Genomic DNA, 25,999 nt, shown 5'->3' with positions numbered 1-25,999 from the left:
AAAAATGTTGTCGCAAACCAAAGAGATGTTCAAACTAGTTTGGCTCTTACCGCCGTTAAAAAAGGGATCCGGCACAAACACGTGGGAACCATCCTGGATGATAAGCAGGGAAACCAAAGCCGACCTGATAGTGATGAGGATGTGGTACGAGGGCCCTAGTTTCTGGCTTCTTCTTCGCCATTAACGTGTACATTTGTGCGTATCGTATTGATTTGATACATTTTGGGGTATTATTCACCAAATTGCCCCTCAGATACATTAAACTCTCCTCTACACAATTGGTTGTACAACATTTCCATAATACCACACAACACCAACAGCGGGAGGGGGCCTCAACTCGAACACTGCCAGCATTTATCCTTTTTGTTTTTTTCTAATCATCAATCAAGCCTCATCACACTTAACTCGGTGAGTCAAACGCCTCCACACATCACACATGTGTGAGCGTAGCACACAGCATGCAACCGCCGAGCGCCGCATGGTGTCGAGATGAGGTCTGAACACAGTCACTGGCGCGCGCGCACACACACACACACACACACACACACACACACACACACACACACACACACACACACAGAGAGTTCAGGACCGCTCAGTAAAATCATGATCCACACACACTTTTGTAGTTTCTTTGTTTCCTGCTATAGGAGAATCGCTCACTTTCCTGCTCTTCATCTCCTTTGTTTATCACGCTCGCTCTCTCTCTCTCTCTCTCTCCCCTTCACACTTCGCTCATGCTCACACACGTCTCGCCTGCATCCCACATGTCCCGCCCCCTGCACATCAAGACAAGCGTCTGTGTTCAAGCAGGCCCTAACAGGCTCTAGCAGCTCCCCAAAAAAAGCAGTCTTTATTCCAGATGAAGAACACGTACGCTGCCCCATTCATCCCCAGCTTTTATTTTCAGCCCCGTCGCTCTGCAGAATGCGTAGGAAAATACTTGGCAAGCGCCACCCATCCATCCTGCACCCTCAAAAAAACCTTCCCCCCCCCTCTCTCACATTGGCTCTGAGTGACACCGAGTGAGGAATGTAGGCCGTCTGTCTTTGGCTTAAAGCAACAAAATGAATGCAAATGAATGTTCTATTCAGGATCAGCAAGCAAAATGCAGAGTTCCCCGGGATGAAACCTTGTAGGTTGTCACTAAAGAAGAAACATCAGTGAATCTACCATAATTAATGGAAATGGGGTACAGGTGGGGGGGGCTGTGTTTTTCTTCCTTATTCTTCCACCGTCGTCAAGAAGCACTCAGTCTTCCAGCTGACTGAGTGTGGGATAAGAACCGAGAGGAAGCGGTGAGAAATGCTTTTCGAGGTGTCACCTCTCACGCCTGGAGCGTGCCCCTTTCAGTTAAAGCTCCACCTCTCCACCGCCATCATAATACCATCAACGCTTACGGAAACCTAAAAAAAAAAAAAGGGGAAAAAAAGAGTAAATCCATAAATAACGTTGGTCTCCGAAGCATAATAAAAACCAAGATGCTCACCAACTGAGCACTTCGCACTTCGGTTTCTTCTCCATCTGCGCCCAGGGCGAGGCGTTCTTTCAGTGCAGAATATGCAATGAAGGCTCACGGTTGCACCATATTTTCTGCATCCTCAGCACAAGGCGAACAGAGTAAAATATGCATTTCAAACATATTTTATTTACCTGTAGAGTAGCAAAATTAAATCCCTTTTCCCGTCACCCTGAAATCACACGTTTCACTAACAGAACAGACCATCTTTCAAAAAAAGAATACGCTATGTCTGTCATTCTCCAGTGATGGAAACAGGAGGACTCGTGCGTAAAAGGGGCTCATGAGAATGTCGATATCGGAATGATTTTTGCTTAAGCTATTCTCTTTAAAAAAGAAATTCATAAGAGCGCGTGTCAAGACAAGCGGCCTTGAATATCAAAACCCAAGGCTAGGAGCACCGAATCAACTTGGAATACAAACTTCCAGTCTCACTTTTTCTGCCCAGTCCGCGTGTCTGATAAACACAGCGGTGTGTTTGAAAAGCTTTCTCCCACGCAGCATGGGGAGCCATCCTAAAAAAATCAAATGAAAAAAAACGTGAGTCTCGCGGGGGTTCAAAAAGCTCTATGAAGCCCAATTTGGCTTTGAAACACGGGGACGTTTTACTGTGAAAACCCCCAGAAACTGCCTCCCGCACGCTGCCTCGGACGGGCACCGGGAGATGAAAGGCCGATGCAGATGAGCGCGCCAGTCCGTAACCGCGTCGGTATCTTTATCTGCAGAACCGCGAGGGAAGGAGGCATGGACAGTGAATGTCAATGAGGGAGGGGAGGATAAACAAAATTCTCTCAAGTGCAGTCAAGCCTCTTTTTTTTATTTTATTAATGCAGAATGATGGATTGTCCGCTCCTAAAAAGAAAAGCATTGCACTGCTTTGAATGACGCACTCCCCAGGTAGTAAAACTCCCGGCACAAAGGAGCAATTCTTCTTTTAGTTAAGTGTCAAAACCCTCCTCGTATCCTCGGGGTGGGACTGAGTAATAGAATACACCTTGGCTTGTGGAATTAAAAAGCTTATTTTCTGTAAATCGACGAGCGCTCGCATTGAATGTTATCTTGCGCAACACTTCCCAGGAATATTTTACTCTCCCCACGAGCAACAGGGTTCCTGGTCGTGAGTCGTCCGACTTTCAAACAGAACTCATGTATATTCTCGTTTGTTCATCTTTAATATATTAAAACAGTTTTTTAAATATCTTTTATCTTAATTTTTTTTATAAAGATGACTCACTGTTCTACATTTAATTCTCCCGTTTGTCATTGACTCCTCTGCCCCAGTGGTTCTAAGTATAGCGCCATCTTTCTTATTGCTGACTAGAGGAATCTGCTGCTCGCAGTGGGAGGGAAGGAATCCACCGGAAAGGAACCATTTCGGTATTTTGTCCACTTGTTTGGTGGAACGTGAGCGCAGTGTGCAATGCGCTCCATCTGCATCATGACTCTGGTGATGGAGGCCTGCGACTAAAACTAGATGTGTAAATGTGACTGGAAACATAAAGTCACTTCTCCTGTAGAGCAATGATTGCACCAGAACAACACAAACCAAAAACCTAAATTTCAGATTGACGCCATTTGTTCGGGAAGATCTGCACGACGCAGCGGAAACTTCTCTCCTTCGGGTCATCTGCTCTAGCCTCATGTTCGTTTTTACAGCAGAGCTACTCATTCAGTGAACATCGCATTCCAGTCCTCGGCTTGTGGAAGAATCGAGGTTTGGCTGCGTCGACTCATTTTAAAGTATTGCAAGCTGCAGATGATGATTTACGCTGTCCCAGCCATGCAGGTTTAATGTTATGTCCCAATTGTTTATTCCATTTGATGATCAACGCCACAAAAATCAGTGTTACACTCAGGAGGGTGTTGACATATTTGAAGTGAATCCCACATACAACTGTATCTGACGAAGAGCAATTCAAAATCATACGAGACCCTGAAATGATGCTACTCGCATACAAATAGATATTGCAGAGTCTATAAAAGACAAAACACTCGAGCTGATTAACATGTCGCGCCGGCAGCCAGATTCCTACCAACGCCACGACTCCGTCCTTTGGGGTCCGAAGTGAGAATGAGAGCGTTTCAAGGAAACAATCTCTGGAGGTTGTGGATGCCTTGACTTTATTTGATGTGGACATCACAATGGCATTAGAATTCCTAGCACACAGCTATGCACAAAGGGAAAACCAGATGCACTGTGTTGAGTGTATATAGCGAATGCTAATTTCCAACACCTGTCCACAGGAGGCTTTTTTTTTTTTAAATATAATAAAATGTGATAAAAATAGAATAAAAAAAAAGAGAATACATGCACAGATACATACCCAAAGTAAAAGTACGAGGGTGTTAAACGTGTGAACAATGTTGTTTTTCTTCTTAACCATGATTTAAGCCCTTTATTAAAAACCTTAAAATCGTGTTGTACTTTCAGTTGTTGGGAGACTGTTCCATTGCTCTGATCCTCCAACAGAAAAAGCTGACTGACCAAATGAGGTTCTGCGCATTGCAACCCAGCAGTTCCCGTTCACTGAGGCCCCGTGTGTTAACTGTAGTGGTCTTTTAATGAATTCATTTAGGAGGGAAAGAGCGTTACCATGTAGGCATTTGAAAATAAAGTTGTAATCTTGAATAGTTTATGAAGCTTTCAAAGCTGAACATGTTGTGTTTTTTTAAGATCTGACAGCGGTGCCATCTCATTGGTTTTTTGACCATTACTTTTAGTGTCTGGTTACACAGTGATGTGATGGGTTGTATGGTTGTTTGAGAGGCTTGTGACCAGGTAGTGATGCAGTATGATAGATGTGAGAATATCATGGCATGCATGTAAAGCTGAGCTGAATGGCAGATACTGTATAATGAATCTGAAGCAGTTGAGATTCGATTTAACTTTTTTACTGATATTACGTACTTGTTTATCAAATCTTAGACGTGAGTCTAAGATGATTCCTAAGTACTTGACATTGAGCCGTGGCTGTGAAATGCAGATGAGGGAGATGCACAACGCACAGCTGGAAACTGAAACTGGAAACTGGGGAGTTGAGCAGTGGGCTCAGAAATACAGACGAGTGGAGCGAGTTGTGGAAGTCATTACGCCCGGGTTTATCTTCCGCCGACTGCAGCGCGCAATTATCACTCATTAGAACGCGGTAATTGCACCAGCTAAGGCATGGTGGCAGAAACCGTCAGAAAGGGAAAGTTCAATTGGACGGTACACTTTTAATTTGAAATTCTAAATGCAGCTTTGTTGTGCTGAATGAAGAGAATGTCCCCAGGTATCCGCTTTTTTTTTTTTTTTTAAACCCTCTCCGAGTAGTGGTACATGTTGGCAAACTCAACTGAATCCAAAAACCTCTACAGACATTTTTGTTGCACTAAATGCTGATTAAGACTTAATTTAATTTCCTGTCTGTGTCCACTTTAAGCTTTGGTCGGTAACATTGAAGAAACCAGCAAGTCCTAATGTCTTGTCATGTCTAAAAGTAAAAGTTAACAGTAGCAGCACATGATTGGAGGGTAAACAAAAAAAGGTGGCATTAGCTTTTCATTTAGTGACCGAGAAAAGAAATCCTTTAAAGTGATACAAATCACCAGCGTAAAAACAGCATTGCAGAGCCCGTTTGAAAAGGAGAATTACATCTGGTTTAAAAAAGGTCATTGAATCATGATTTAGCAATAACTTGGTTGGGTTTCAGCCTGAAAAGAGCATTAGGAAGAAAGGAAACTAAGAAACTTCTGAACTGCCAGCTTGTGTTGAAACTAGTAAATTGTGAATAAGCAACTCTGCACTGGTGCTTTACTTTGAATTTACAATCAGAATAAAGCTCATATTGAACGATGACGTGTTGCATGTAGAAGAAGAATTCTAGACACACACACACACACACACACACACACACACACACACACACACACACACACACACACACACACACACGGCGTCTGGAGAGTGAAGAAAGGGGCCGTCTCCATCAGCTGCTCCACCTACCCAGAGGACCTAATCAGTCAGTGAATACACGTAAAATGGGGGCTGTCATCTACCTCCAGCCCAACAGACTCCCTGCCAACACGTTTCTCCTACCATCGCCCTCCAGAGAGGCAAAAAGAAAGAAAGATGGATCTTTCCCCACAGCTCCCCTCCTCAACCAAGATTTCCCACATCATATTTTCTCAGTCTGCTTTACAGCCGCGTCTCTGCAGTCGGCTACAACAGCTCAATTCTTCTTCTACAGCGTTTCGCTTATTTTCCTTTTTCATTACTTGCGCGCCGAGGGTAGCTGAATGTTTTCATTTTCAGCTCAACGCAGGATTAATCTCTTGCTTCATCGGCGGCCTCTTCCGTCCCTCCTCGCGTGTACCGGAGACGGATGGCAATCAGGGTGATGGAACGCCACTGTGACCCCTGACCCAGCCTCCGGGTCAGAGAGAGGTGGGGAGTCACTCCACCTCAATCTTCAACTTCCCATCACTCATGAGAATTATCAGCAGTTATTTGTTCTTAATTGTGTGCATGAGAAGACACATGACACCCCGTCCAAACTACGACCCTTCTCAGATCAAAGGGACGGCATCGTTTTGGGGCGTGTAGAAGGTTGACTTTCCACAGGAATGGAGAAGATATTTTATTTAGCCAGCAACAAGGCCCACGTGCAAACAAAAGAACATTTTTAGGAGGAAAACAATGACATGGTTGATGTATTTCTTTCTGGGGGGCTACTTTGACAATGGGGAGAGATGATTTTTTGTGTGTGTTTTTTTTTAGATTTATTACTGTTTGTTTGCCATGTTGGCACTTTATAACCTGGGTGCAGCCACTGTGGAACTGCAAAATGGGTGAGTGTGTGTGTGTGTGTGTGTGTGTGTGTGTGTGTGTGTGTGTGTGTGTGTGTGTGTGTGTGTGTGTGTGTGTGTGTGTGTGTGTGTGTGTTAGAGTGAAGGGCTGAAAGGATAATAAAGAGAAAATATAGGACTGAGAGAGGTAGTAAAGAAGGTAAAAAGAAGAAAGGACAGGAGGTTGATTGAGAGAGAGAAAGGATGAAGAGTGAAGAATGAGAGAGTAGCAGGAGTGTTCTTTCTGGGTCGTGTGAAAAGTAGGATGAATGAATACCGCTGTGAGCGGTCAGACATCATCTGATTGGGCTTTATCTCCAATCAGCCTCCGAGATAAAGCACTTTTATAGTCTCTCTCTGTGCATGTGCTTTAATCAGGGTGAGTTTAGTACATGCATTTGAGTACATAAAATAACTGGTTACTGACAGACGCTGAGTTTAGCAACTTTAGCAAAAGTAAATGTGACATTCTGAAAGACACCAGCAGTAATATGATGATGCCGTTAGTTTTTTTTTTTAAGTCCAAATTTGTCTCAGTTAAATTTTCAGTTGGATTTTGGATCGCTCTATTGAAGAAGCAAAAGCCAAAGTGATCTTATTTTCCCCGCCTTGCAGGCTCGTAATGATCGAAGCCTCGTTAGAAACATACGGCGCCAAAGGCCAGGGAGGTTTCTACAGCTGTGTTGACCACGTTTCCTCTTAGTTGCTTAACCAGATAAGGACAACCCGGTTTCTTGTTTACACAATGTGTCAGTAGGAAAAAGGTAAAAGGTTGCTTTGTAAATCTGACTGCTACGTCACCAGGCCGGCTGTACGAGGAGGAGGCTGCAGTGCTCTCTCTAACCAGAGATAAAGTGTGTGATGAGCATGTCTAAAGAAGGGAAGGAAACCAACAAACCAAAGGGGAATGGTGTGTGTGACACAACAACACCACACACATTGAGCAGAATATTATAAAAAAGGTCCACAATGGTATGATTAATCGCTCAGATTACATCCATATAAACAATGACTGAGTTTAAAAGATGCTGTATTCACATATTATCCAACTATACACTTGTTTCGCGAGTCATCTCAGTGCATTTGGACCGCTGTGATGTTTTATCCCAACCAAGTGTCTTCATCCATCTCTGCTTGACATTCAAATTCATTGTTGTGGAAACACAAATGACGTTTGATTATTCGGAATATGTTCAGATGCCAACTTAATTAACCGACTGTGTCCTACAAAGTGTCTCCGACAATGCCACAAAGGGCTATCCACGCAATAGTGATGCAATTATCCCTTTTCACGTTTGCAAGCTGCCATGTCCTTGGGGGGTGAACCCCCCAACACACACACACACACAAAAAACAGATCAAAATACATCAAAAAAGGGATTAAAGAAGGTGCCGACGCTCCTAATTCCTTCAAAGGGCGTCCGACTCCAACAAAGGATGAGCATGCTTAAATATGAGGCGACACACATGACACATGAAGAGTGTTCGGCCTATAATTTCTACTACTGTGGGGAGGGAGAAATTACGGGTTTCCCCTCCCCCTCCCCCTCAGTGAAACCTGATATCAAAGCAGTGATAAGTGGCTTTGGTTATCTCTATACACCACAGTCTCTATAAGTGAGGGAGGAAGAGAGAGGAGGGAAATGTTATAAAACCAAGAGGAGCCGACAGGGCAAACGCACTAAAACAAAAAGCTGATAATATTCAAAGAGAAATGTCTCATCTACATACTGAGAGGTCAGGGAGGAAAACAAAGAGCCTGCAAGACAGCGGGAAGGAGAGAGGAAGGCTAAATTAATTCATTTTATCATTTGAGGGCTTCCCTTTTCGGGGGGAGGGGGGGGAAGCTCACCTCAAGACATTCTTAAGGAGTTCAAAGCGTGAACCCGGCGTGTGTGTGTGTGTGTGTGGCGGCAGCAGACAGCTAAAATGGGATTTCTCATTACTCGTGTCTCGCTCTGTGTCCCGGGCATCACTGCTGTGTACTGCTCGCTCTCTGCCCTATCATTTTTCTTCCTCCCCTCCTTTTCTCTTTCAGAGACTCAAACTGAATACATAAGATTAGGCCACAATCCTCTTCTCCCCCCACCACCTCCCCCATCTCTTTCTTCTGAGTCTACTTGTGTCTCCACAGTATCTGACTGTGCACAGACACAGGATAAAACACACAGGATGACAAAGCAAGAGCAAAGAGGAAGCACGAGGAGGAGAGAGAGACTTCAAAGCCAGGCAATGTGGAGAATAACAACTGTCCTAACAACAAGAATACCTTGTTTTTTTTTTATATGTACATTTACCACAGGGGTTAAATATTCATGCATAACGTTGAGCGACTTCAGTTTTGGGGTGCTGCAGCTCATGCAACGGACATACTCAGTCAACAAATCACAACGTAATGTCATTCTTACGGTTATTTTTCAGGACACCGGTGCATCTCACTGGAAGCCTCAAGACATTGAGAAATCAACAGCATTCGTGTGTCGATTCGTTGGTTTTATTTCCCCGCCCATCGCGACGAGTGAAGGGAATCTGCATGTAGCAAGACGGGCACGTCTTTGTATTTTTACATCAAAAAGCAATCATGTTTTCTTCCCTTTAAATATGACATGACCCTTCCATCTTACTGTGATTACAACCTACTAGGCGATGCAACAGAATAACAACGACACCAGTTGTGCGTTCACATGTGCCCTAACCTGCTCACTGCATCTCACATAAATGTGTTGCATGTGTAGAAGAATTGCGAGCCTGGTGATGTAAGGCGGTGAAGCCGAGGAGCAAAGCGGCAATGTGTGGAGGCGTTCCCTTCAGAAGAACGAGCCTGCAGGTCCTCCTCGAAATCAATCTCACATAATACCCCGGTATTTGTCTGACGTGCTCCCTGCCACGCCAGCCAACCGTGACTCATTCCGTCACTGCATTCAAGAGGTCACGCCCCCACCCCCCCCGTACGCGCCATCGTTCCCGGCTCTGACGGCGGCCTAATGGCCTGCTCCCTCTACACTGCAATTAACCTTTTTATTGGCCACCTGCCAGCCAGCTGGAGATGCATCAGTGTTTGTGTGCGTGGAAGTAGAACCATAAATGCAGTAGCGTTGATGGGTTCCAACACTTGCGCATGTGCACAACGGTTGAAGCTTTTTACGGCGATGAATCTCCATGTGTGAAGTGCGTCAGCGGCTGTAGCAGCGGAGAGATTTCACCTGCTCCACTCTTCGAGTAGAAATTGATTGAATCTAACACCCCATCATGGTTGACCCAGGCAGTTCCCAACGGCTGTGAGGTAGTCGGAGAGCAGAACTCATCTTGGCTCAGGAACTAAACAAGCCCCCCCCACATGATACATCGATGCAGCTTCAGCGACAGGTATTGATGAAGCGCCACGATGGATTGTCCACTGTCCGGCTACGGTTGGAAGAAAAACAAACTTGAAGATGCACACTGAGATTCCCTCATTTCACATCCCCAAATACATAAAACACACAAACTGTTGTCCTGTGTTTCTTTTCATTAAAGTCAGGAACTATTGCAGTCACTAAGTATGTACCATCACATCAACACTAAGATATTTTGAGGGACGGCTGAAGAAAAGCTTTAATACGGAGGATATTGTTTGTGCATTACACCGAAAACATGTTGCCCTTTGTGTTGCTGTTGGATCAGTAACACTTGAGGCAGCTGCAGAAAAGAAACGCATATAATCTCCAGTAGGGCTATGCGGTATACCGGTTCAAACCGTAAACCGGTTTCAGATTTCCATACAGTATGAATTTTTCATATACCGTCATACCGGTGGTTACACGTAACACCTGTTGTTGCGCTACGTCGGTCAACTAGACAGCGGTGCCATCAGCGACCAGCGCCGTCAACAAGCCGTGCATATCCGCAAGAACAGCAGGCGGCAACATTTATTTTTTACAGTTTAATACTGGGAGCGCAGTGGAGCTACGTAGCTGTCAGGGTAACTTGGTTCACTTATGGTTAAAAATTACACAGCCAAATTGAATGCTGGGAAGTTGGGGTGTGAACAGCTGTTTGTGTGGCGTGTCTTCCGGTCTGTCTCTTCCTGTTTTTTTTGTGGGCGAACTCTACCCAGCATGCAATTCGGCGCTGTAATTGTATAACAAGTGTGAACCATGACTGAGCCCAGATACACTGACAGGTAAGTAGCTCCACTGCGCTCCCAGTATTAAACTGTAAAAAGTCAATGTTGCGGCTATGGATGGCTCGTTGACAGTACTGCTGTCTAGTTGACTGATGCTGTTAATGGAATCAAAGTGTTTACTTGTTTAAAAAAATATATACCGTGAAACCGCCAGAATCTTACAAAATACCGTGATATGAATTTTCGCCCATACCGCACAGCCCTAATCTCCAGACATCCAAGTCCAAACCAATGTAAAATGTTAACGCTAAAAATGTATCATCTCTGAACCCCCGGTAACAAGATATGGCAGTTTTTTCATTTGCTCAATGCTAAGTTTTGTCAGAATAAATAGTGTCCGAGATCCCAATGCGCTGAACTCTTTCAGTGAGGCAGATTTTTTTGTGTGTGTGTGTGTGTGTGTGTGTGTGTGTGTGTGTGTGTGTGTGTGTGTGTGTGTGTGTGTGTGTGTGTGTGTGTGTGTGTGTGTGTGTACACACACATATATACACACATACACACACACACACACACATATATATATATATATATATATATACACACACACACATACCGCCTCATTAACTTGCAACTCAGAGCCGATGAGAAGAAACCGAGTCAGTCACAAGAACTTCACAGGGGCACTTAGTATCCGAGAGGCTTATACTGTACTCTCTCTATCCCATTGTCAACAAGAGGCCTCTCACGAGCAACTTCGAATCTGGCACAGCGCTGCTGAGCACAAAGCACACAGCCGACGCATTCTTCGGCTCCTGCGGCGGCTGCAAATTGCATTTCGGGGCACGACTTGACTCAAAACACCTAATAATCCCACGTCACTCGCCGGTCCCAAACCGAACAAGGTCACATTGTGGGACGAGAAGCGGAAAGGAAAAGCAGACCATTTTACAAGCGTTCATCCAGTCGGGCGATGCATTCAGGCTCCGGCAAAGTGAAGGATTTTTATGGAAGAGAAAGAACAAAAATCGCTGAGCAGATCAAGGACAAAAGGAAAAAGCCACCATTCACCTCACACCTACCGTACAGCGGAGCTGTGAAGAGAAAGAAATGGTGGAAGAGAGAAATCTTTTGAATTGCGTAACATCATTTCCACTGGCCGGGTATTCATTCAAATGCATCACAAGTTCTAACCGAATTCAGGAAAATCTGCAGAAGAAAATGCAAAGAATGCTTCTTTTCTTATCCACTACTGTTACGCAATTATTGATTTATTGAAACTTTCCCAACTCGACCGAGTAACGTTTGTGATATTTCAAGATTTTTTGGTACATAAAAACACACCTATTGTTTATTAAAATGTGAGATCAATATATGGAACAAAGATTGAAAGAGATGTGTCGAGTTCTCTGAAGAAAAGAGAAAACTCTACGGGTGTGTAAAGCCTTTTTGTTCACTTCTCTCAACCCTACCCATAATTCGCCACAAACTACAGCCGTACTTCTAAACATGGTGTTGAGGGAGTACAGGATATAGTGGCAAAACGTATCGGCGGCTCTTACCGGCCACGGAGAGACGGGCCGTCTGGCTGGAAATGGACCCGACGTTGTCGATGGTGGCGACGCACTGATACGTGCCCTCGTCGGGCTTGTTGTGCTTGGAGTGGACCACGTGGGCGAAGAACAGCGAGCCGTCGGGAAGTACGCTCCGTCTCTCGTCCGAAACCAGGCTCATGAAGGTGCCGTCTTTCTTCCACTCGATGCGCGCCGGCGTCGCTGCGTCGCTGTGGGCCGAGCAGTTGAGCAACGCCGAGTTGCCCCGAACCGCCAGCGTGTCCTGAGGCTCCGCTGTGAACCAGAAGGGGTTGAAGGGCTGCGCTGCTGAACCTGGGGGAGGAAAGAAGAGGAGGGCAGAGACGTTAACCTGATGCTCGACACAGAGGCTTTGAAAAGAGCAATACGTTCAATTAAAGATGCAGAAGATACAGGAACGAGTTTTACCAAGTCTGCGTTTGGAGTTCAACCACAAGACTGCAAAAATCACATCTCCGAGGACGTCATCTGCTACCTTAATGGAGCATCCTAAAACCCCGTTCACACTACATGTTGGTGGCTGAAATCAAAAGGACACTGCAGGACTCCCAGTGACCCAAACGCTCTGTGAAACGCTTCTAAAAGCAAAAGCCTCTTTTTGTTCATTCGGCCTTTTCAGCCACTGCGCCTCAGTCTGTCCCAGAGACTCCGAGAGGCTTTTCATTATGAAAACCACAAGCCCCGCTGGAATTGGACGAGAAGAACTGACAAATTTAACCCAGTCTAGCCTCCCTGGCAAGTTAATATCACGTCTTGCTTTATTGTAAGTAGAGAGCGCGGTGAAGGAGTAAACACTTTGGAACGCGGCTGCCGTTTTCTTTTCCTCGAGCATAAATGGTCGCGTCGCGCCGACATGGATAGTGCCAAAGTCAGAGCCGGTGCAATCGCTTTGCATTTGTCCTCATCCATTATTCAAGCGCTCCCACCCGAAGAGTCACACCGTGGTATTGTTTCGATAAATAACATCAATTATCAGTTCTAGCGGGGATCGAGGAGAGCTAGAAAAAATAATTAAGAGGGTATGAAGGTATTTTAATAATGCAGCGAGTGGAGTGAAATAAGTGGCAGAATGTTAAATGCAGTTTAAAATATGCCTGCTCTCTTCCAAGGAAATGGCACGTCTCCCGGGGGCCGAGCGAGACCAGAAAGAGAGGAAGACAGAGAAGAGAGATGCTATGTCAATGGTTCATGCTATTTAAACGACGGGGAGGTAATTTCTCTACCTCGCGGCACAAAGTCCCCCGTGTGGGACCCGGAGACAGAAGCGGCGTAATGCGCGGTCCATTACGGTGGCAATATGGCTGCCTGTCCTCGGTGCACTTAGGTCTCTTGAAAGCACAAACAATTACAGCACAACGCTGCAGAGAATGACTGAATTGAATAGATATTTTCCACTTTCACATGAGGGAATAGGGGTAAGACAACATGGCATTTCCAACTATTGCGGCGCCATCATCTCTACACCGACTCGATGGCGGATAAGACGAGGAAGATGAAGGAGTGCCCTCATCTCGTCCCGATGGACCACGTTGGGCCTTCGCCCCTCGCTGACAAAGGACAGATGGAGTCGCCTTGGAAACATCATGTCTTGGTACGTTTCAAATCAGATTTTACTGCAAGTAATGTGCAGCTACAGATGCAAGTAATGCAACATTACAGGACATCAAACTTTATTAGAGCCGCCGATGCAGAGACAGCATAAGCGCTCCCACACACAGTATTCTAGTTGTTAAAAAAAAAATCCCTTCAGGCAGCAGTGGATGTGAGATTCAAGTGAATAAACAGCAGTAAGAAGGATACTCCACGTCCTTCGCCAGCGCAACACTTTTTCAACAGTAACTCTTAGTAGTAAGAGAGCAGGACTGAAATTTGACTCAAGCAGGCAGCTGATATCCGGGAATCGATCATTCAGAGCGGCCCAGTGTACATATTTGGCCGAATGTTACAACGGCGGAAAAAATTATTTTACTGATGGTGTACATGGACAGATGGAGAAAGACCGGAGTGGAGGAGCATTGGGGGGGGATTTGTCACTCCTGCAGACCAGCGGCACCGCGGCATGCTTCGTCATCTCTGCTTTACGCTGCTGGAACAGTGGGTGTGTGGGTTGGCCAGAGCATCCAGGCTGAAGTCTGGCTCCCGTCCAGTCAAAAGACCATCTTCAGCTGCTCTCCGAGGAGAAAATCGGAATGGGCTTGGGGGTCCTGTAGCATCCTATCGGAGGCAAAACAGCCGCCTTTAGCAGCTTTTTATCCCCGTCATAGGAGCAGTAAGGGAGGGCTTAGCTTCAGCTCGACCGTCAAACAAAATGGCCAACCATCTGTTTTTCAGTTGCAGACACAACATTCACTGTCAGCAGAGCAAGGGGTGTGGGGGACTAACTGGAAGGGTGTGGAGGGGCCGGTTTGTGCTCCACTACACGCGATACGATCGGATAACCACCTGGAATAAATCTGCCAGTCAAAACTTCAGGCGTGCAAAAAAAAAAAAAAAAAAACACATGACGACAAGAACGCAAACCACGAAGCTGCCGGTCGTGACCGAAGTCCAAACTCCAACAGTGGAATCAAGGCTGAAAAAATATTTTGATGATGTTCAGCCGCCAAAAAAAGCTTTCATTCGATTCCAAGTCGTTGACGAAATGTTTTGCATCTCCATTCTTTGTAGACTGTGGAGAAACTAGAAATCTGAAAGAAAAAAAAAAAGCTTCCCAGAATGGATTTGGCCATGAAGCTTATCCTAATCCTCTTCTTTATGGCAACAAAAAGGCTCATTTCAAAACAGCCTCAAATTAAACTTGTGTTTATTTGGTCTCTTAGAAATAACAACAAAGCCCACATATCAATACAGGCTTCTGAACTTCACTCGTACACAAGTTTCACTAAAGGAACGGTCAGGAAAATCATGTCTGTGGTTAATATAAAAAACGTTAACAAGCCCAAACTGTGAGCTGGATGAGGCCAACATCTCGGGGATCCAAGGATCTCTACCAGCAGCGCTTAATTGAATACAAACCTATTAGAAAAAAGACAAAACAAAATGTCACCTTCACAGGCTTCAAAGCGCTTCAACTTCCAGGCCAAAGCCAAGGAAAAGTTTACTTTTGGCAAATAACAAGGTTGCCGGTGAAACATTGTTCAGAAACAGCGACGGAACGAGAGCCGTGTTCTCTTGATGTGTTCTGAAGTGCTGATTGAAAGAGAACTCAACAGAGCGCATGTTCCCATACATCATTAAAGTGCAGCGAAAATATCTAAAACCGTGCTGAAACCGAACACAAATAATGAAAAAGGGACTGGAAAGTGAATTCTACAACGAGACAGAATTTGGCGTCCGGTCTTGAAAAGTTTCTTAAGTTTAACGGAGAACGCATCTTTATGGCGGCCTTCATTAGCGCTGAACCACGGCGAGTTAAAGGAGGAAGGCTGTGTCAGAAACCACATCACGGCGTGGGGAGTGTAATCTAGTCAAGCCCCCCCACCCCCCTTGTCTTGGAGAAATAGGAACCGCGGCACCGGGCAGCCGGCGAGAGCAGAGCAAGGGGCTAGAAAATGAGGTTGTCTACTTGATAAGTATGGGCTGTTACCTCTGTCCCAAATCCACTTTGCTCAGCAGTCATAAAAGGTTTGGGAGCCCAGGTTAAGGTGTTGCCTTGATATGCTGCCTTGCTCTTTCTCCCACTCTCCTCCCACCTCGCTGTGTCTCCCTTGCTTTCAGACGAGAGAGACAGAATGGAGACCTGGAGTTTGTGCTGTATTTCCCATCGAGAGCCACTGGCTCACTGGCACCGCTGGCTCAGACCCAGCGCTAAAACGCATTTGTAGATGTTACATGGCTCCCTGTCAAGGTGAGGGGGTGTGTATTGTGATCACAATGCATGTTAAGATTTTTTTTTGGTGGAGGGTTTGAAAAAACTCCGTCATGTCCTCAGTAACCTGCACAAAAACTGCGGATAACTCACTTCCATGTATCCTGTGACGTGGATAAATGCATTTCATCGACGCAGTATGCCGTTTACAAGAAGAATGCACAGTCAGTCTCTCAATATGAGGCGTAATATCTAAAAGAAGGCAATAAAGAGGAGTGGGTGAGGGTCTGCATTCCACACAAAGACCCCCTGTTCTCCTCTATTCTACCCTTCGCTCAGCAGGAAGCCTCCTCCTCCCTCATTGACCCGCCACCGCCTGAGAGGCAGCCTTATCGACTACCCTCCTTATTGAGCCGCTCTTGAGACAGAGCAGACCACTCACGGAAAAAAGGTCACAATGTCAGCAACAGAGGCCCCTCTGTGGCAAGGAAATCCTGCAAAGTAAAGCTAAACAGTGATATTTTTATATATATATATATATATATATATATATATATATATATATATATATATATATATATATATATATATATATATATATATATATACACACACACATACAATCGCTCGACACTCTTCACTTTGTATTCCTGGTCATTTCAGCCTTTATCGTGACAGAGAATCCTTAATAACTGCACATCAAAAGATGAATGGAAACCTTCCACGCAGGTAAAGATGGAGGGCGGGGGGGCATTTTGTAATGAGCACTTCATTCTGCCGCTCTGTTATTTCCATCCCTCCACTGTTTGTCCTTCTACCCTCAGCGTCAGGATCGCTTTAATGACACTAATGGAAATGGTCGTCTCTGCCTCCCTCCCACACTTTACCACCCCCACCTCCTATTCTCCTTCATCTTCATGCCTCGACTCCGTGTCTGTTTCTCTGCAGAAAAACCTTCATCTTCCCATCTCTTCCAAACTCCCATCTAAAGCCCATCTGTCGCCAAGAAACACCTCAGGGAAATAACAATGATCTCGAGACCAAGTGTGAGGGGACGAGGCGCCTTTAATGGATCAAGAGAAAGAGCTGCAGCTAACTTTATATATTTGCCGTATACGTAGTCCAGGGGAAAAAATAAACTGTCCTTTTTTTCCTAAATCAGCGGTCGATTAGAGGTCTGCTCAAGGATTCTATTATAGAGTGGCTGCAAGTTGAGGCGGCGGACTTACTTTCTTTCATTTTGTTAAAATTGAAAATTTGGGCACTTGACTTTAAATGAATCAAAGGAGGTGAAGATCCGAGTGGAGAAACCTATTTCATTCCCAGGTAATAGAAAATAAAAGGAGACAAGGAGGGGGCACACTCATTAAGACCGATTAGTGTTTTTCAGTGCTGTGAAAGACATTCATCTCTTAAAACTAGTCTTTGAAAAAGTGTCAATCCCAGACTGGAAGGATATGAATTAGAGGCAAATGAAATGAAAGAGAGTCACTTTGACAAACTAGAAGTAAAGGGGAGGTTGGATGACAGGAGAATGCATTCTCCCTTTAGGATTCGCAGCAGAACTTTGTCGGAGTTGGTGTGGCCTGTCGCGCATTTATCTGAAGCGTTGATGCCAGGAACAATGTCCGACATGCCTGGGGGGGACCGGGGACCCACAACCTGCCGATTCTGGTCTTCTCAGAGTCCCCAAAGCGATTGATGAAATGAGGGGGTTGAGGCCAAGCCATAAAAAGGGGTAGACAAAATGATTGGGGCGCCGAGCGCACACAGGCTGTCCTGTGCTGGCTCCCGCTCAACAGGCAGATTAAACACAAAAAAAAGGGAGAAGATCCAATTTTTTCAGCCTGCAGTTCCGTCATCCTGTCCGCTCGCTGCCATTGTAAAGCTCTTGAGGCCCGGAGGAAACACGACAGGCTCACAGGCGGGGCCGGGTCACTGCAACGCCATCAGCATTGGTTTTTACTGAATACTGCCAACGCCCGTCTCTCTTTAATCAGATGAGCAAACAGATCCGACGTGAATGATTTGCCGGTTAATAGGATTAGCAAATTCTTATATATATATATAAATAAAAGACCATGTGCAATGCGTTTTTATTTTGGCTCGATGAGAGGGCATGGCACTCTTACCATTTAGTAAGTGTGCCATGCAATTGTATAACAGTAATTAATGAGAACCTAATCCCTCCCTCCAAACAACCTTGCACACTGACCCCTATTTCCTGTTTTGCGGTTTAACGGCGTTTAGCTCAAACTTAATCCAAGACCACCTGGGAGACGTGCGCTGGCCGCAGCTCCTGCCACAGTTCTTCTTCAAACCAGTTCAAAATAGGCAATCTGAAAATGTGTGATCAGCATTTGCATGTGGTTCATGCATTTTATGAAATAAATCAAAAATGTATAGCTTGAAGCATCTTCAAAATAAGTGGCCGTAGAAGCACTAAATGAGTACAATACTCTAGGGTCACTGGGCTTCTGAAGGACACACCGACCATGTCTATGCATGCAAGCAGGAAGTACATGGAATCAAAATGTGTGTTAGTTAGGGAATTAGTGACTTTACGAACTCAAACTTCTTAATTAAACTTGATCCTACTGACACGCTGTAATTGGGCAAAGCTCTGCTTCGGACACTGCAGTGACCGTGCACCATTAGCCCTGAAGCAAAGTATCGTTTAAACGTATGAATTAAAAAGGTTACCAAAGCAGCCCTCTTATCGTAGGAGAAAAAAACTCTGAAAAATAAAACTGAATAAATTAACAAAATAATGAGATTACACAAATTGGAAGAAAGATACTGGTTAGCATATTGCATTATTTTGAGTATGGCTGAACATAAATACATGGGAAAATATCTCCTGGAGACTAGGACAGAGCTTCCAGGAGGGATTGAGTAGACGGGGAAACCTCGCTCACCTCCCCTGGTTGTGATAATTAACCAGCACTGATTGAGGCTCAAATTCCCCCTCTTATCAGCCTCCCCACGGGCCCAGCGTTGAAAGATTGGCCCACTGAGACGGCAGCACGGCAGACGAGCGAGAGGCGGTTCAGAGCCGGTGGGTACGGCGTGCGTGGTTACGGCCTGCGTGGTTACGGCCTGCGTGGTTACGGCCGTGCACGGACGCCAGAAACGTCGTCCTTGTGCCGAGTAATTGGACAGCACAACAGCGAAAAACAACATATTTCTCGGGCTAAATGGGTACCCACAGAGCAGTCAGGCGAAAGGTTAAAACCATCACTAAACGTCAGGATTTGAGGATTGGGCTAACCTTTTCTAGTTGTGAGAGAAAGCGCACTAAAAGTCTCACTGTGGCGGCAGACACCATTATCTGCAGTTTGCTTGAGTGAGATGCTCTTTAAGAGTTGAAACTCAAAGGGAAACCGTCACGTGGCGAGACAAACTACACAATGAAAAAAAAAAAAAAAAAAAAACACTGCCGGGAAAACACACTGCTCAGTTTGAGCAGGTCCTGCCGCGCATGAGTTACCCGATACAGCCGTATAATATCAGCGAGCAGTGGGCCAACATGGCCAGGAAGTAGCCGGCACACTGGGCAGATTGAGCCCAGTTCCTGCTTTCCCCATGAACAACACCAGATGAGATAGCCATCTGAGACAGGAAGGCACATTCATCTCGCCACCCACAGGCTCCACCCCCATCCCCACCAGCCCCGATCCTAAAGAAAAGCATGCGGCTGTAATGAGATACCCTATAGATTTTTTTAATGAAACACAATATTGCATTCTCTTGCCCCTGGTTTTATTTTCATTTTTGATATGTTTCTGCTATCAGGTAACGGTTAAGTACAGCATCTGGTTCGGAGGGCCGGGGGGAGGGGTGGGAGATGAAACGAGTCTACTAGAGGTCACAGCCAGACGTTCGCTTGATCACGGTCTCCTTTGAGCGGTCAAGCGTGGCCAATCTGCCTCTGATAAGCTCGGTGCCAATTACCGAGCCCAGACAGAAAAAAAACATTTCAAACTATCTCAGTTCCCCCCCGCTTGTTAAGATAAGCATCCTCTTGTAAGTTCTGCTAATTACAACGAGAACGCCGAGTCAATCCCCTTTCAAATTCCCGGTGAACATTAACAGACTATTGCGATGACCAACTATTGCATCAGCAGATATTATTTAATTAGTTTTCTCGGGAAACGTTTAAAAAAAAACTTGTACTTTTTATATTTACACACTCGACAAAGGAGTTTCCTTTTGCACAATAATGCCTCCACTATGCTCTTAAACAGACTTATACAAGCAGTATATTGCATATATAAATATATAGATGTATGCAGGACTTTCCATCCTTTGCTCTTTTCACAGCGAGTTGTATGTGGCATCAAAGCGGCTGGCGAGGAGGTGCTGTTAGCGGAGTGCTGATAAAAGAGCAGCCAGTCGCAGCATGTTCGCAGCGATTTGGAGGAAACCGTTTAACACTGGAGCACGGGAGAGATCAAAGCCTCTGAGCCAACACTGGGAGGGAGACTCAATTACTATTTTACTTGAAACCGGATGTTAGCACTAAAAAAAAAAAAAGGGAGAGAAAGAAAAAGAAAAAAAAAAACTTAAATTAACTTTGGACAAAATATCCTGTGCAAGTTGTAGAAGCAGGGGCGCAGAAGGGGCCGCTATCTGAAGACGGAGCCGTAATAATGGAGCCGTTAAGTGTGGTTCCAGGGGTTAAGTGTTTGCACCAGGGCATAGTTAGATTACAAAATGAAGAGGCTGTGTGAAGCATAAAAATAAGTTTCTTAGATAGTATGAGTGTACAAAACTCACGAAAGCATCTTTTTTTTTTCCTGGAAAGAATCACTTTATTTGAGTGCACTTATATATTACCACCAACTTTCAGCCCGCAGACACTGGTCAGTTCCACAGATAGTTCCAAGCAGAAATATCTTTAAAACCACAACAAACTAATTACTGGACAACGAAACAGTGTCCAGACAGTAGACTAAAAAGACTCCCGCTTCATTTCAGCAGGTTTCCATGCTCGTCCGCTCCCCGTTGGACCGTAATGCGTCTTGTGTTTGCCTCTTGTTCCATTGCGACCACGCCGTCCTCCATTATCCTCCTGCAAGGCCATTGCCAGTCTCAATGGGTGCTAAACGACAAACAAAAAGAGCTCGGGAGGATGTTGTGGCACGAAAGGGAGGTGGAGTACAGCGTTCCTATCAGCCCGCTGACAGAGAATCGCATCGCCGCACATCCTCGCAAAATCTGCATTCTTGGTCACGGCGACCGATTCAGACGTAAACACCCGCCTGTGGCCTGTGTTGATAACCGTTTTTTTTTTAAAACAATTTCCCGCCCAACAGAGGCTGAACACTCATTACACAGTGAGCTTATCTCTGCCCTCGGTCCTGACTGCTCGGACGGCAGGAGCTGCCCAGGCCATGTGGATGCTCATGTGGATCAAAATGTGGATCATATTGCAGGTGTAGTGGGAACAAGTTTTGTTGTGCAGTCAAGACTTCAGGAGAGGATATTCAGCGGGACAAAACAAGGTGAATGTCACTCAGTGAGCCTGTGTGTGCATCCGAGAGAGAGAGAAAAAATACCTCATTGTTTACAAGGAGAATTAAAGCAATGTGGCCTCAATCAGTCTGGCTTAGATAAGAGCAGAATGGAAACAGAGCCGCGTGTCCCAGCAGCCACAAAAAGGACGGAGCAACTCAATCACAATGGGTATCGTTTCTCACCGTCTAATCAGTTTTTTCCCCCTCATGATGTACAATATGAGGCGCACGTTCAGAATGTACAGACAAAACCTTTTTGATGTTGTGATATATAAATAAAAAAAGGATTAAAAAAAAACAGCAAATTAATTCGGCTGAAAACATCACCTTGTCCTGTTGACCGACAAACACAGACTTAGTTCTTGGGGTCAAAACCAAAAACAGTAGTAGGATTAACTTGCCAAAGAAACTAAGTTTCACGAACCACCTGTAACCTTTACAGTTCTGCAGCCTCTGGATCGGGTTTGCACCGATTTGTGATACATCATACATCACAGCTCATTTACGAAACACCGGAACTACATCAACATGGGTAAACACTACTATTCTTTCTACTATTCAATGCCACATTGTGAACAAATCTGTGTTAACGCATCCATATGGAGAGCGTCGCTTCAGCTACATTAATGGCTTGAACGTACCGCTTATGCAGCCGTGCGCTTGTGTTTGAGGACTTGGGAATGAACGCAACGGAGAGACATTACTCGTTTCCTCGGCGGTGGCTCATTTGTCTGCGGCAATTACGCCATATTATCAGCATCAATTTGGCAGTCCTTCGCTGACAAAACAGCGCTATCTGTGCAACTCCTGGTGCGTCTCAGCGTCATCGAGTTAGATAGATGAATCCCATTTCCTGTACACTGATAGATTGTATCGTAGCTCCACCGTGTGATGTGATTACTGTGCGTGTGCACCCGCCACAAAGCTAGAGATTTACTCCATCAAAGGGGACCCCCTTCCTCCCACATGTATCTGTCCCTCTCACAATAAAAACACAGGAAGCAGAGACCAGGAGCACTTGACACAGACTTGTCCTGTGGCAGATTTGATCAGAGCGCAGCTGAAATCCTCCCTCGTACATCAGCCAAGGTGTGTAAACAGTGTGCAAGTGTTTACAGTATATCATAAAACAGAGTCCCCCGCCCCCAACCCGATCTACCCGTCCCTACTTCAGAAGCAAACGGCCAATCAGTCACGGGGCGACGTTGCATCGCTATTGGCTCAAATGTGGCAGTCGAATCTGCTCACTGGTCTACATATTAAGCTCTCTTATCAAACTCATCAGTGAGGCTCGTATCAAGGGGAGCATCAATAAAAGATGAGAGGATTATGTATTTAATATGCTACATATAGCTTACGCGGTACAGCGGCCATAAATTATTCACTGGAAAAGGTATTAGATTGGGGCCTGCGTATCGCTGAAGCAACACTTTTCCGTCATGCCGAGGCTCGGTTGACAGTCTGAATCTCCCAGATGAAAATTGCACACCGAAAAACGTTATTATTGAGGAGCAGACTTTGAAGTCGTGAGGAATAATTGTGTGTTTTTTCGGCTCTAGGTATTGACCCAACTACAGCACACTCCTCCCCAAACAACAGTGCTCCTCAATGGTTGCTTCCTTCCAATCCTGATGTATAATGATGTGTGTTCTCCGTGAGTGAGTGTCTGTCTGTCCACGTCTCAGGCAAGCCAAGCTGTTGACTAAATAAGTGGCTGAGTGGCAGCAGCTGATGAGCAGTAATGATTTGTGTGCTCTCTCCCTCTTTCCCCTCGAGGGTTTCGTGCCCCCCCCACCTAAACACCAGGCCAAGGCGAGAGCTGCAACCAGAGGGGCAGTCTGGCCCTGAACCCATCTAATCCTCGACACAAGAATAAGGCCCCTGTGAGAGAGGGAGTGTGTGTGTGTGTGTGTGTGTGTGTCTGTCTTTCATGAAGCATATAGCAGCACCCCATGAATGTATAAATATACAAGTAGCTGCTGTCCCTAGTCAGCTTTGTGTGCTTGTGTGTATTCAAGGCTGACTGGAGGTTAACTAGAGAACACATCTGCTGAGGCTCATTTGTTAGCAACAGCAACTAGCACACACAAACCGTTCGCTCCACTAAAATATAATATTGTAAACATAATGACGTTAAATTTAGGGTAACGTTCACGTGTGGCTGATGGAGCCTTGCAGGCTGCATGGTAAAAACAAACAGAGAGTCAATTTACAACCAGACTGCAGTCACTTCCAGCCTAATCTTTCCTGATCAAACAATTTACCGTCTTCGCTGGCAATGGGGAGGGGCGCAATGTCGAGAGTACGTGAGACTTTAAGCTCTGGGAAAACAGAAATACTATTAGTCACCACAAATAGTTTTCGTGTTTAATAGCCTCTCTCTCTCTCTCAACCAGAGTGCTTCTCACTGGGTTCCCCTGTCCGCTCCATCACGTCTGAGTGTTTAGTTAAATTATTAATGCCACCCTCGCCGGCTGCAGGTTAGCCAAAAGGCAGGGCGGCAGTATGTGGAGCGCAGAGGCCACTTCTGCCCTTGTTTACATGCTTGTGGGGATTGTGATTGAGCGTCCACCTGCTAATCGCCTACAGTGATGTCAGTTGTGCCGACACGGCTCCTATGGATTTACTTGTGTACTCCGCCGCATTTAATATACATGAGTGTCCTGTATATGAAAACACAAAACGGGCGGAAATCCACGTGTGGCGTGCACCCAGGTGGATTGGAACTGCACGGACGGCCGCAGCTCGCAGAGGTCCTGTGGATGAACCGAGCGCTGCAGGGAAGCTGGGTGGGCACCGGCTGTGGCGCCGCGATACAAGGCGCGCTCTGGCCACTGGAATTAGCTCAGGATGTGGAGCACGGTTATCTTCACGGGAAGGCAACAGCTCCAACTCTACGCTGCTGTTGGCCGCTCACACAGACGGAAACATAAAGAAAATGTAGATGAATGTATGTTAAAAGGTCACGAAGGAGCTGCCCACTGTCCCGGTACAACCGTATTAACATCTCTTCCTGTGGATACACGATTACACGGAGTAGAACAGAGAGACATACCCATTATGCAAATATTGTAATTCCATGTTTCTCTTTGTAGTAATTGTGTGGCCTTAGTATCAAATCATAGCCTTAGTAGAACACATATGGCCAAGAGACCCAAGAAAATTCCCTCTTCTATAAATGAGGTTAAAGAGGTTTTAAGGCATGATGTTATTCTCACACACACACACACACACACACAGTATACTAAGGCTATGATACAGGCCACAGAATTACTACAAAGAAAAACAGGGAATTACAATATTTGGATCCGGTTCAAATAAAATGTGACAAGCGTTTTGCGTCGCCTTCTTTGTGAAGGCGAGAGCCTTGCGCTATACTCGCACACACACACCAAAACAAGAATGTCAAAGCGGTGGAAAAGGGGATTTTAATGGCTTTATTTGACTCCTGAAAGGACTCTGGGTCGAGTCCAACTCTGTCTTTGATGGGTGGTGGGGATCCAGGGGGCACCTTTGTTCAAGCGTTTACGCTCTGGCACTTTGGAGAAAAGTGAAACTATGACAGCCTGTGTGTGTGTGTGTGTGTGTGTGTGTGTGTGTGTGTGTGTGTGTGTGTGTGTGTGTGTGTGTGTGTGTGTGTGTGTGTGTGTGTGTGTGTGTGTGTCTAGTTTTAACCACATCCATTTGGTTTCCTGTCATGAGCACAGACAGCACAAAGGGCTAATAGAAGCCCAGCTCTGACGGGGGGGATTATGGTAATCGGCACCTAAAACGGAGCAAAGCCAACAGCCACCGCTCTTACGCGCCACACAAACTTGATTACAACGGTGTTCGGAAAATTTGGAAATTAAATTAAAAAAAAATAAAATAAAAAAACCTGTAAGAAATGCAGACAAAACGAACCATCACCTAAAGGCACGAAGTTGTTGTGCTCGAGCTTCCTACTCTCTTCGACTGCCTCGGAGCGTGTCACACTTTCTGTCATATGAACCCGTTTGTACACGCCTCTGGGACCTCGGTAATTAGCTCTGACGTTCAGTCTATTTTCAGGTCTAGCCAAAGCGCTGGCAACTGTGTGCCATCACTGCTTAATACTGTACATGAAAGGCCTGACTAAATGACGAATCCGTCCATTAGCATTGGGCTTCTGGAGTGTTGCGAGAAGCGCAGGCTCGGTTTTCTCCTTTTCTTTCTGCGATCGTGGGAGGGAGGAGGAGGAGGAGCGGCTGTCGCGTTGAAAGGCAGGGGTGATAATTGGTCCTGGCTCTTTTGATGTTCAGACAACGGCATAATCCGTCCTAATCATATTAAAAAGGGACCCTGCTTGGTCAGCGAGGGCCGTCCAACTATGGCCAAGATATAGGTAATAGCCCTTCAATCTGAATGTGTAGTAAGGAGCAACAAGCTGGCCCTCTAATTGGCTGCGATTAAGAAATTTGCCCTCTATTCTGGCTCTCGGTTGCTTGTAATGTCCACAATACCCACAGGTGTATTGTGTTCATGTCTGACATCATCTCCTTGTTTTGCCTTCCAGCGTTTAAAGTCTTTGAATCCAGGAAAGAAAAGCAAATCAAAGGGGAAGACATCAATCCGCCCCAAAAAAAAGGTGAACGGCTTAATGAAAAGGTTCAT

The 25,999-nt window shown here is 45.5% G+C and overlaps 1 protein-coding gene across 1 annotated transcript in view; it reads right to left on the bottom strand.

The window, feature by feature from the left end:
- Nucleotides 1–25,999, bottom strand: part of neo1a (neogenin 1a) — a gene marked incomplete at both ends in the record, with an annotated part of 146,129 nt that overhangs the window by 83,702 nt on the left and 36,428 nt on the right. The window contains one exon of the mRNA XM_079217567.1: nt 12,011–12,334. Within this exon, the coding sequence (XP_079073693.1) occupies nt 12,011–12,334 (324 nt within the window). The remainder of the gene's footprint in view (nt 1–12,010; nt 12,335–25,999) is intronic.

Source organism: Taurulus bubalis (genome assembly GCF_910589615.1).
Source record: "Taurulus bubalis genome assembly, chromosome: 4".
NCBI lineage: Eukaryota > Metazoa > Chordata > Actinopteri > Perciformes > Cottidae > Taurulus > Taurulus bubalis.
The sequence above is the reverse complement of the archived record's forward strand: the minus strand, read 5'-3'. Positions and strand labels throughout refer to the sequence as shown.